Here is a 14,152-nt window from a genome sequence, read left to right as displayed (position 1 = left end):
TGGAACTTACCCAAATTATATATTTTTTCAAATATTGCAGGTGGTTATGGGCAACGCTGAACTGCTGTCATTACATATATATTACTGAAAAACATTGATAATTATCTTGGTAAGTACAGTAGTCCTAAAATTTTCATTACTTTATGTTTCGTATATTTAACATTACGAATTCTGTAACTTGATGGTTTCTAAACCTCTGTTGAGCTTCAATTTAAATATCGCTTGGGAAGTGAGCAGCTCAGGATCAAATTGCCGACTTGAGGGATTAATGTTCAGAAAACCGAAGTACTTGCACAGCTTACACCTGGGTTGAACCTCCCAGCTTTCAATATCTCCATTGTGGATACTCCATTGGAGCAGGTTGACCACTTTTTATATTTAGGAAGTATCCTCTGAACAAATGCTAACTGCTCACCATTTGGGCATCTATCCCATCATGTCTTCATGAATAAGGACCTTACAGTGCACACCAAAATCATAGTTCACTCTGCTATTGTCATATCAACACTGCTTTATGGTTGTGAATCTTGGACCCTCTACTGTCAGGATATCAAAAAGCTAGAACGCTTCCTCCGTCACATGAGTGACGCCAGGCTTCCTCATTAACTCCTGTATGGTGAACTCTGTTCCAGAACAAGACTTCATGGAGCCCCTTTGAGGCATTTCAAGGATCAGCTAAAGCATACTATGAAAATAGCTGGAATTAACACTCAATCCTGGGATACACTTGCTGAGAATCGGACACTTTGGCGTTGCACTGTCTCTACATCAGTTACTTTGTTTGAAAAGGAATGATGCAGACATGAAGAGGCTAAATGACAAGGATGGAAGCTCCGTCAAGCTCAGTCCCATTTTCCCCCAGCCATTCCATGTGATCTGTGTCGAGGTATGTTTCATGCGAAGACTGGGCTACTAAGTCATATAAAATATATTCACAAAGCATTCTGAGTGTGAAAATGTAAACTGCTGAAGAATATATTTACTCGGATACAAGTTGCGGTCATCGCCAATGAAAATTATGATGATGATTATGTAAATATCAACTTGAAGGTCCATTTCTTTATATACACTTTCTGTTGAAAATATTATGTATAATATTATTTGTGCTCTTCAAGGTTGTTTATATAGATTTAATAAATACAGTGAAATGCTGTATGGCTTTTAGTGCCGGGAGTGTCTGAGGACAAATTTGGCTCACCAGATGCAGGTATGTTTCTATGTGATGCCCGTAGGCGATCTGCACGTCTTGATGAGGATGAAATGATGATGAAGACAACACATACACTCAGCTCCCGTGCGAGAGAAATTAACCAGTTTTGGTTCAAATTCCCAACCCTGCTGGGAATTGAACCCAGGACCCCTGTGACCAAAGGCCAGTATGCTAACCATTTAGAATAAATACAGTAAATCCTTGTTATGACGTTTCTGCAGTGAACGTGAAGTGAGAAAACATACTATAGAATACATGAATAAATACTATCCAACAGGGATATAGAAACACTTCATATGTTTTTTTTTCTGACATGAGTGCTTTTAACATCATGTACAGTATGTGCAGATATAGTGAAATCTATATCTATTATCTACCATTTCTAAATATGAGAGGGGAATATTACAAGATGTGAAAAGCACGAGAGGACAAATATGAAAATCCTTTCCCCTGAGGCTTATAAAATAACACCACTGTATTTAATAAAGGTGTGAAAAACACCAGACAACAAATATGAAAACATTTGCAGTGGGGGCCATAAAAGTACCGATGTATTATTGCAGATTACACTCTTTTCTACAACAAATCAGGGCCACTCTAGTAGTGTAATTTCTGCCTGGGAGACTGATTACCTCGGATCGAGTAGGGGTATTTCAGTCGCCTTGACAAAGAATACTGCAATGTATTCGAAACGTCGGCAAACTGTACGTGATGTGCAGACAAGTACAACACGGTTCAACCCGGAAATTAAATTAAATAATTCTTCACACCGTGGAAGCTTCACTTCTAAGATACATTGAACATTGTTTACTGGCGACACTTTTCGACCATGAATTATTTGGAAGTTACACTTGACTATGTGCTAGAGAATAACTGGCCACCATTTTGAATGCTGTAAAACTTTGACCAGCTAGAGTCTACTGTACTTCAACCTACTAGAGCCAAACTCAAAGGATCAGCATTTGCTCCACCTCTACACACTTAAAGATATGGATAAAAGTCCACTTCTTGAAGGATTTTAATTTTGTCTTCATTAGTAAGCAATTTCATGACTTTAATCCATAACTAGGCTATCACAAGAAAAATATGCACCACACCAATCAACTTCACATGATTATGTTCCTAATCCATAGGTAGGCTATCACCCTTAACCGTACCACTCAACACGCATTAAATTTCTAACTTCTGAATGGAATGTAAAATACAAGCACAAATAGGCTCACTGGGTTATTCTCTAATCTCACTGCTAACCAGACAGTAAAATTTTTTGAGGCAACGGCTTGCTCTCTGAAGGTGCAACTTACTCTGTGAAATTCAGGAATTGAAGGCCTTTTCCCATTATCGCTCAACTTTTCCCAAGCTGCTTCCTGTGGCTCTTATCTATGTTGGAAATCACATTCTTTTCACAAGGGATGTTAAAGAACATTTTCAAGCCTAGGAAAAATGTGAGTGTACTAAGCGATAATACTGAAAATTTGTCATATGGTAAGTGAGGTATTTTTATATAGTACAATGAGAATCTGGGCTTTGAAGTTACAATGTGCTAAGCAAGAAAACATGTTAATGAGGAATGAACTAACAAGGTTTCACTGTATATTAAATTATGAAATACAAGCTCCTTTAGGAAGACAACAGGAAAAAATACTATAACACTGGAAGATGAGGAAATCGATCAAGTGGGCATGCTTAAATACCTAGGAGGCTGTTACTAAATATATGAACCACTGAAAAGAGATAAAAACTAGAATTGCTATAGCAAAGGAAGCATTCTGCAGGAAACATAGGCTGATGTGTGGACCACTGAATAAAGATTTACAAAAGAGACTGGCAAGGTGATATGTTTGGAGTGTGCTAATGTAGGGATCAGAAATATGAATACTTAGGAAAGAGGACAATAGAAACATTTGAAATGTGGATTTGGATAAACATGAGAGAGTGAGCTGGAAAGATAGACTGAAAAATGAAGAGGCACTAAGAAGAGTGAGAGAAAAAAAAAAGAGATGCTACGAGAGTTCCAGAGGCAAAAGATTAAGCTTGGGCAATGTAATGGAAAGAGAGCAAGAAGAAAGAACAGGTTCCAGTTTGTAGACAACATTAAAATGGGAAGAAGATAATGGAAGGACAGACTAGTAGAAGACCTGCCAACCAACAGAACAACCGATGATGATGACGATGGTGATGGGCTACATATTAGTCACATATGGTAGAACATAGGAATAGTAATATGAGACAAAGTGAGCAACCTCTGTAATAAGTATTGTATAATTACGTGGAGAGGTGGATTTAAAAATGTGGGCAATTAGGTGATGTGTTAGTGTGGCACGAAGACGTCATTGTGTTTGAGTATGCTCATGGAAACAAATGAATGACGTGGACCATTTGTAACAGTATCAGGTGTACTGCTGAGAGGGTGTACAAGAAGTAGTGTACCTTGCTAGCAATCTCAAACTGGTACACTGTTACCAATCACTGGGAAAATCATTTAAAAAAAACTTTATTCAAATTAATTCACTTGGGACTGTAATGATATCATGCTGATGTGCTTGTGCTGTGAAGAAACCACACTTACGCTCTTGTCCGTCATGGGAGGGAGCACAACCGTCTTTTCTAAGATCCTCATGACTATCTTCCAAAGCTCCTTCAACAGCCTTTTAAGAACAGTCTTCTCACAGGACTGAGCATAGAGGGAGAGTGAACCTGAAAAGAGAATAATATACTTACATTTTCAATAAACATCTAATTTTTCATCATATCACATTTCATTCATCACCTTTCCAGATCACGTATGGAATTGTAAACACTGACCATGGTCAGACTCTTGATCATTGATCAGACAATCAACCTAGTATGGGGAGTCTTCCATTGAAAGAATCCACTGGTTTGGACAGCTAATATATATGATCATCCAAGCGAAGACACCATTCGGATACGGTGGTGTGTCAGATTAAGGCAAGTCAGAGCACCTAGAGACATAATGAACAATGATGCAAACTAATCAAACTAAGAATGCACTTAAGTTCAACAAGCCAGGAAAGTTTTCGTATTTGGCAACATTAAAAATCAATTCATTGATGAAGGTTGGTAAGTTAAAGCATCTAATTGATATTTTGGATCAACACAAAATTATCATCACAGCTCTTCAAGAATTATGTAATACTGATCAGAAACCAATTGAATCAGGTGGGTATCATCTCCATAAATGACCTCCAGGTGACAAGAGTTATGAGGAATATTCCTCAATTCGGAGTTGGTTTTTTGGTACACAATATAATTCCTTCAATTTCTCCTTACTTCCATAACCATTTCTAACTTTATTTCACTCCAACGTGCACCTCCTTCTAAGTCTCTTTACTTCTCTGTTATAATATAGTGGATCTTTACCATTCCTTACCAACTTTAAAGATACAAACCGATTTTCACGTTCCTCAACAATTGCTTTAAACCCATCCCAGGGTGTTTACATTTTTATTTTCCATTTTCCAGTGATCATAGTACTTTTTAAATACTCCTTCATGCCTGTTTTATCAGCCATATGGTACTGCCTAATAGTCCTAATTTTAATGCCTTCCTTTCTTTCACATTTATTTTTAACTAGGACGAAAACAGCTTCGTGATCACTAATACCATCTATTACTTCGGTTTCTCTATAGAGCTCATCTGGTTTTACCTGCACCACATCCACATCCACATCCACATCCACTACACTACATTTCCCTTTCCTGCCTTTTCTCTTCCTCCTACTTCCACACATATCAGCAACAGTTCCCTGTTCCTAATTTTTCCTCGGTTGTTCTACCTGCAGTGACTCATACCGATTTCTCACAGACACCTGTCCTGAATTCTGATCCTGAACAGAGCCCTTAGCCCGCATTCTCCTTCCCCTTAAAACATTAGACCACCTGTCTTCTACAATTCCCCCATTTCCTTCCCATCCCTCCTTTACACCTACTGTATCCTGTACATTATTTGAGGGAGGCCTACTTTCTTTCCTGTCTTCTGGGAGAATCCTAATTATCTCCCTCAAACTCTCCAACTCCTCCATCATATTCCTTAATGCCTGGCCACACCCACAGTTCCTACACTTGCACTGCGTAGCCATTATTTACGGAATAATGGGAAGAAAAGGAAAAATAACATTACTTATTCCGTGCAAATAAAAATGAAAGGAAAGAAATATTGCCTATAAAAATGAAAGGAAAGAAATATTGTCTAGGATAGTTCACACGGATCATACAACAACAAGGTAATTAATATAAGCTACTACTACACTACAATACTACTTAGTTGTACAAATTTTTTTTCTACAACACCCTAACAGAATGAAAATTGCTGTTAATTACTGAAAACCGAAAGTAATACACAAGAATTAGGTCTACACAATTGTAAACTGCAGTTAAGTCTACCCTAATTACTGCAACAGAATTCTAGTAAGAGAGTTAATACCGGTACAGATACTATAGATACTACAGGTACTATACTACACAAATATTTCACAGTAATAAAATAAACACACTAATTTATAATAAGAAATCTACTATAATACACTACAATGATCTTAAACTATGTTCAGACGTATCCTAATGATAATACAACAGGTTATTACTAAGCACAAACTGAAATAGAAATTACCTTTAAAGTTTGAAATTTGCAAGACTACTCAAAATAATAGAATAAGCACTCTAATTTCTAATAAGTCACTACAATACACTACAACAGTTTAAAAACTACATTCAGACATATCCTAATTACAATAGGTTATTATTAAGCACAAATAGAAGTGAAAATTGCAATTAGGCCTAAAGTTTGAAATTCGCAAGAACTACCATACTCAAGGATTACCAACAAAGTTAAACACGTAGACAGAAGATTATTTCTTTAGTAGTACTTTATTCTACTATGCTCTAATAGAAATGAAACCTTGCCTTTGATTAAATGCGTAAGTATCGAAAGGATTGCCATACACAAAGAAAAACACGAATATAACAGGCAAGATACTATCTAATATACCTTATCTTTACTGCAATTCTCAACTGAAATGTGGTTATGTGATTATTACAGCTGGTGGATTACTATTATTTTCCCTACTCCACAGGACGGAGAATAAAAGTGTCCATAATTATGCCTACTGAAAAATACGAGGTTGTGTACAAAAATTTCTCAAAAATATTTCCGTCAAAACTACTCCTACTACTCCAGGGACTTGAAGTGCAATTACTGGGATATATGACCTTTATTGTTATTAGCTAACCGCTCATAAATACTGAAAGATCGAGGGAGCGAAATATAAATTACGGATAATGTAACTACCTACTCAGAACTACAAATAATGGAATACAAGGTCAGCTGATTTTTATTTATATTTACTTGACTACACTATTTTATACACCCTTTGTTCACGACTTAGCCTTCAATGCAATATTTGAATATGAAGAGCGACAATAATCAGTAACAATACAATGACTGTTAACTGTTACTGTGTAATCTCTTTAACTTCTTTTTAAATGGAAGTTTACAGGCCATGGGCGCCCATACCCAGGGGCAAGGTGGGGACGCCCCCCCCCCCCCGCCTAGCTCTCAGGGAAAGGAAAAAATATAATATAGTCAGGTGTTTTTCTTTCAAGAAAATGATTTAAAAATCGGTATTACATAGAAGTGGTAGGGGATACCATGTGTGGTACTCTACCGTGGAATATAAGTCACTGTTCATCTTCCAAAATATTAAAAATACTACATACCACCAAGTCTAGGCCCTCCCCCCCACCCCAAACTATCCTATGGGCACCCATGTTACAGGCGTATTGTGTTTTTTAATGTACAGTAGTAAATTATTACCTTCGCGATAGTTTCAACGGATATCTATATGAAATACCAGAGAAATTTCGGCGTAAGTTACGATACTATTCCTTATGATAATCTGCCTTTGTAAGTATTATACCAACGAACCTACAGATATTTACAAATATTTTTAAGTTAATATTATTACCTAAAGTATTTCCTAAATTCGAAACAATGTACAACTAGCTAGCCTACTTAACCTAGAAAACATAATTTACTGAAGACCAACTGAATTACTTGTTATAAAATTTAAATAAATATCACTAGGTCTACTCCCAGTTTCTACCAACAAGCACTAAACACTACTATATAAATAGCACTAAATGAATCACAAATACACACAATTAAGCTCTTTCAATAGGTTTTAATGCAAGAGCTCTCTCAACAGCTCGTCGCCATAAGACCTATCTGTGTCGGTGCGACGTAAAGCCCCTAGCAAAAAAAAAAAAAAACTCTCAACAGCCAACCGTTCTCAAGCGCATCCAAATTATAGATTCCATTATTGATTTTTCCTCAAATTCCCCACGAGTAGCATTGTTAATGATTAGAGTAGAAAACAAGATACAGTATACACCTTGATAAATAATATTCATGCAACAACAAATGAAAAAAAACCAGAACTGACAAGGAGGGAACGGATCAACTTTGGGATGAACTTGACCGATTGGTTATGAATATACCAGATACTCATATTAAAATTTTACTTGGAGATTTCAATGCAAACATTGGATGTGAGAGGAGATTTTGTGTAGTGGTGGGGCAATGGCCAGCACATAAATTGACAAACAAAAATGGTGATGGTTAATTGAATTTTGTATTATCCATGGACTAATTTTAGAGACAACAAGGTTTAATAGAAAACCGCATAAATTAATGACTTGGAAATGTTCTGATATTAAGGTAGGTGAGTTTCAGATAGATCATGTTGCCATGGATCATAAATATCATAAAGAAACTTATAATGTAAAGATTCTTCAAGGTGTGGATGTTGATTCAGATCATTACATCTCAAAGATTAAAATCAAATTAACTCCTAATAGAAATAATAAACCACAAAAATTAATTAGGAAAAGAATATATGATCCTAGTTCAGTCATTAATAATCAAATATACTTTGAGAAATCTGTAATGCTTTTATGTGACAACTTGGGGACCACTTTTAACAAATTAAAACCCTTAGCAGAACATGCTCCCATTAAAAAATGAACAAAACATGCATGCATGCTACGCCAGCATAAAACTTGGTTGAATGGCCAGCAACAAAAATCTGAAAGTTCTAGGGAAGAATTAATCAATACTAGACGATTAATGGCCAAAAAAATCAGGAGGGTTAAAAGGAACCATCAGAAGGAAACATTAAAACCTATTGATGAAGCTTTTGGTCACCATAAAACGAGAGACTATTGTAGGATATTTAAACAATATCAAACAAATTGCACTCCCCCTACTCTTCTGATGAAGGATACAAATGGAAAGGTGGCCCATAATGATTACGACAATGCAATAATTTTGGCTGAATACTTCAAAACACTACTTAATAGTGATGAACCTGAAGATTATTTTGAATTTGATCTGTATCCCAGAAATAAAACACCTCTGGAAAAGATCATACCACTAGTTTATGATGAAGTGCGTGCAGGTATTGATTCACCCAAAAATTTTAAAGCGGTGGGAGAGAATCAACTAGTTGCGGAACATTGGAAGAATGCAAATGTACAGACTATATGGAATTTACATAAACATCTCATTGACATATGGAATACTGAAAAATTGCCTGAAGAATAGAATGTTGCAATTATACACCCACTACACAAAAAAGGCGATAGATCAGATCCTAGAAATTATAGAGGAATTTCTTTGCTGGATATTACTTAAAAAAAATTTTCTAAGATTTTATATTCCAGAATTCATGAACAACTTGATAGTAATAATAATAATAATAATTTTGTGTGGCTATTTCTAGCTGAGTGCAGCCCTTGTAAGGCAGATCCTCTGATGAGGGTGAGCGGCATCTGCCATGTGTAGGTAACTGCGTGTTATTGTGGTGGAGGATAGTGTTGTGTGTGGTGTGTGGTGTGTGAGTTGCAGGGGTGTTGCGGACAGCACAAACACCCAACCCCCAGGCCATTGAAATTAACCAATGAAGGTTAAAATTTCCGACTCGGCCGGGAATCGAATCCGGGACCCTTTGAACCGTAGGCCAGTATGCTGAACATTCAGCCAATGAGTCGGACAACTAGATAGTGAATTTGGTGAATATCAGGGTGGTTTTCATCCAGGACGAATCTGTCCAGATGGAATCTGTCCAGATCAAATTATCAGTCTCAAACAGATTATAAAACATCAAAGGATTAGGAGCAAAAATTTAGTGATCACTTTTATTGAATTTCAAAAAGCTTATGATAGTATCCATCGTGAATCATTATTGCATATCCGTACTGAATTTGGTTTACATTGAAAATTGCAGTCACTCTTAGAAACACAAAATCTAGAGTTAGGTTCAGAAATGAAATCTCTGTGTCATTTGAAATTCATACTGGTCTTCGACAGGGAGATGGATTATCCCCATTGTTGTTTAATTGTGTGCTGGAAAAAATTATGCATGAATGAAATAAGGTCTGTCTACCAACTGTGAAGACTGGAAGAAATATTCGACTAAATTGTCTCGCATTTGCTGATGATCTAGCATTATTAGCAAATAGTATTGAAGAAGCTAAATTTCAAGTAAAGGAATTGGAACGATTAGCAGCGAAGGTTGGGTTGAAAATTTCTTTTGAGAAAACAGAAATGATGCTATCTTTTCAAGTTGACACTTCACATATTATGTTAAAAATACTCAGAAAATAAAAGTTGTAGACAAATTTGAATATCTTGGCAAGATTATAACTTGGAATACTAACGAAAAAGCATCCATAGATAGTAGAACTCAAAAACTGAGACGAGCACAACATGTTACCTGACCAAGTTACAAGAAACAGTCTCTTTTGATTAATGCTAAATTTTGACATTATTACTCCATTGTTAAGCCAGAAGCAACATGCGCAAGTGAAACATTATTTAAACTGAATACTCAATCAACAACAGACAAACTGCAGAAAGTTGATCGAAGAATTTTTGGGACAATTATTAATAAAAAATACCAGATTGATGCCCAGTGGAGACTTTTACCAAATTCAGTATTCTACAAGGAAAGTGAATAATTGATCATTGGCACAATGCAAAAATGGAGAATTGCATTCTTTGGACACATATACCACTTACCAAATACTAGACTCCCAAAAAAAATTTGATTTCTTTTGGAATAGTAAAACAAAAAACACATGATTTAAAGAAATACAAATGGATTTAGATGAATTGAAAATTGCTAAAGATAAAATGGAAAATAGAGAAGAGAAATGGATTCTAAATAATAAGTACACAAGACTATCACTAAAAATATTGCAGCGTAAGCAGTATGTTATATATGCAGAAGAATGGGCTGCAAGATCATCCAGAATGAAGAAGTTTTGGGAAAGGAAAAAGTTGTCAAGGTTAAAAGCTGAACTTATTCTTTGAAGACTTTGTTGTATAAGGTTTGATTTTGGTGCTCCAATGTGGGCGTAAACAGTGTAAATAAATAAACATCTAAAGTTTAATCCATTGACATAGCTCATAGTAAATATTGATCTATAGTAATACAAATGCTAAATGCAAAATATTTGAAAATATAAGTGCTATATCAGTCAGATTAATAAAGAAGTGAAGTCTTAACTCTCGCTTTTATTTTTTGCTATTTGCTTAATGTCGCACCGACACAGATAGGTCTTATGGCGATGATGGGAGAGGAAAGGCCTAGGAATGGGAAGGAAGCGGCCGTGGCCTTAATTAAGGTACAGCCCCAGCTTTTGCCTGGTATGAAAATGGGAAACCACAGAAAACCATCTCGTAAGTGAATTTTCCGAAAACCAAAAATATTTATTTCTTTATTTATAAAGGAGTTTCCAAATGCCAATTATCACAACTGTAATATCTTCAGTTTTGAGATACCAGTACAAATATCCTCATAAAAATAAATTAAACTCCTTTTTCACTGCCCCCACCCCCAAGTTGATTTCTCCCCAACAATGTGTGTTTCTTTATTTTTAAAGGAGATTCTAAATACTAATTTTCACGTCTGTAACATCTCTAGTTTTTGAGATATAAGTATCCTCATACCAAAAGGGGTGTATTCTGCCCGAAGGCAGGTCCGAGCCTCCGCAGAGGTTTCCTGAGCCGGAGTTTACGTGCGGTAGGGTGGCCAGTTCCTTTCCGCTCCTCCTTTCCCTTAACCCCCACCAACAGCGCGTGGCAACCCATCCAAATCTTTACCACGCCCAATGTCTTCGGAAATCTCACGGGATCCGGTGTTTCAACACGGCTACAGCCGTTTATCCTCATACCAAGAATTCAACTAATTTTTCAATTAATTCCCCCCCCCACCCCCACCTTAAGTGGATTTTTCAAACACAGAAGATTACATGTTTCTTTACTTTGAAGGAAAATTCCAAATACAAATTTTCATGCTAGTAACATCTTCAGTTTTTGAGATATAAGTATCCTCATGAAAACAATTCAACTCCTTTTTCACTCCACCTCCGCCCGTTAAGTTAGTTTCACCCCCACCCAAAAAATGCATGTTTCTTATTTTTAAAGGAGATTTCAAATACCAATTTCCACATCTGTAACCTTCAGTTTTGAGATATAAGTTTCTCCAGAAAAAGAATCAATTTTATTACTTCCTTTCACGCTCCTCACTCAAGTGAATTTTCTAAAAATAAATAGTAGGCCTAGCCGTTTCTTTAAAAGAGCTTCCAAACCCAATTATCATGACTGTAACATCTTCAGTATTTGAGATATATGTATCCTCATAAAAGGAATTCATCTCTGTTTCCCCCTGCGTGTTTCATTTTTAAAGGAGATTTCAAATACCAGTTTTCACGTTTGTAACATCTTTAGATTTTTTGGTATATATAAATACATTATCATACAAATAATTAAACTAATTTTTCAATTCTCTCCCCAACCCCCACCCCCATTAAGTTTTTTTTTCTTTTCGAAAATCAAAGAATACTCGTTTCCTTATTTTTAATGGAGATTCCAAATACTAATTTTCACATCTGCAACATGTTAAGTTTTTGAGATATACTGTAGATATGCTCACTTTAAAAATTTACCTCCTTTTTCAGTTCCCCTTCAGGGGATTTTCCAAAAAAGTTATGTTTCTTTACTTTTACAGGAAATTCCAAACACCAGTTTTCAAATCTGTAATATGTTATGTGTCTGAGATAATTTGCAGATATCGTCTTTTTAAAAATTCGCCCCATTTGTCACTCCCTATTCATCAGATTATCCAAAAACACAAAAATACATATGTCTTTACTTTCAAAGGAGATTCCAAATACCAATTTTCATGTCTATAACATCTTAAGTTTTTGAGATATAAGTCTCCTCATAATAGGTGTTCAACCCCTTTTCCCCCTTTTTTCATCCCCACCAACGGGATGTTCCAAAAACAAATAAAATACATGTTTCTTTATATTTAAAGGAGATTCCAAATACCAATGTTTACGTGTGAGATATCCTCATTTAAAAATTCACCCCCCTTTTCACCCCCTTAGCAACATAATATCCAAAAATCCTCCCTTAGTGAGCATCATTTCTTTATGTACAGTAGTTTTGGCATGGCGATGATGAATCAATCAGTCAGTCAGTCAGTCAGGACATGTTATTTTATATAAATATATTTTTATTCACAAAGCACAAGATACAGCTACACTGAGCAAATTTCACTTGCACTGTCGACAGACTAATGAACAAATGTAAACCTCCATGATAAAATATAACGAACATAACAAAAGATAACAAGATCAGGTACACAGCCTACTAATAATGACTGTCTGAATCAAAAACCATGAGAATGTCCATGTTCATAGCCAAGTCGTTGTGGGTCAAATTGGCTGTATAACCTCTTCACAATCAATTTATCCTTAGGAGACTGTTTACACCCCTCCCGAATATACTTTTGCTTGATGCTATATCAAGCTCTTGTCTCCTATTAATATTGTTGAAGAGAGTTGGGAGGTGGATTAGGAAAGATCATTGAAGTATTGAGTGCTGAGTGTGGGGAATGTGGAGAAGGTCTTTGGTTCTGGTGGAGCAGGAAGGAACACGGTGAGAGAAGAGTGAGACAAGACGTTCCGAACAGTAATGCCTATTTAAGATCCCGTGGGAAACTCAGGTCAGCTATCTGTCACCTGATGTGGAGCGGTGACACATTTATTGCCCTTAATACCTGCTGCATAGACAGATTTCTGAGGTTGGGGTTTCTGTTCCTAACAATTGCATAAAGAAGGATACTGCTCTGTCTAACTGGTTAATACCGGAGAGGGAGGCTTTTGTCCAAATCTAAGAGCAGTAGTTCAAGAGAGGTTGAATGATCATGAGGAAGAAGTGATGAAGAGCAATGGGATCAGAAATTTCTGTGAAGTGGTAGAGAATTCCTAGTAATTTCATCGCCTTGGTTGTGTATGTTTCTATGTGGTTCTTAAATTGTAATTTAGTATCAAATATTACACCTAAGTCACACTGTTGCATAACTACAGTGATGGGCTTGTTGAGTAGGTAATATGATGTCAGTACAGGAGATTTACGTAGTGTTATGGTCATGTGGCTGCATTTTTATGGATCGGGGATAAGGTTCCAAGTACAGCACCAGTTCGAGAGGGCGTTGAGTGAGGACTGTAGCAGAGCTGCATCTGCTGGATTCCCGATCTCCCTAGATATTTATAGATATTTAGAAAGCATAGGGCAGTGTACGATGACAACTGGTCGGGGATGCACTGATAAAAAAAGAAGGTAGGCAGAGCAGAAGTACAAATGACCAAAGCCATGAATGAAAAGTGTATAAGTAGTGTGAAGATTAAGATAGGACAGACAAACTGATTCAGTGTAGAAACAGGACTTCGACAAGGAAGTGTATTCAAATCAAAAATCAAAATCTCTTTATTTGCAAATGAGGTGTCTACCTCGGTGGTAAAATACATTATTGTCAAGCACTAAATATTAAATTAACAAGAGAAGAAAATTTTC

At 36.2% G+C, this 14,152-nt stretch overlaps 1 protein-coding gene across 1 annotated transcript in view; it reads right to left on the bottom strand.

The window, feature by feature from the left end:
* unc-13 overlaps window positions 1-14,152 on the bottom strand; it is a 312,040-nt gene that overhangs the window by 74,894 nt on the left and 222,994 nt on the right. The window contains exon 23 of the mRNA XM_067138400.2: window positions 3,780-3,907. Within this exon, the coding sequence (XP_066994501.2) occupies window positions 3,780-3,907 (128 nt within the window). The remainder of the gene's footprint in view (window positions 1-3,779; window positions 3,908-14,152) is intronic.

The sequence above is a fragment of the Anabrus simplex genome, chromosome 1, assembly GCF_040414725.1.
Source record: "Anabrus simplex isolate iqAnaSimp1 chromosome 1, ASM4041472v1, whole genome shotgun sequence".
Classification (NCBI taxonomy): Eukaryota; Metazoa; Arthropoda; class Insecta; order Orthoptera; family Tettigoniidae; genus Anabrus; species Anabrus simplex.
Note: the sequence above shows the minus strand (reverse complement) of the source record. Positions and strands in the feature narration are given on the sequence as shown.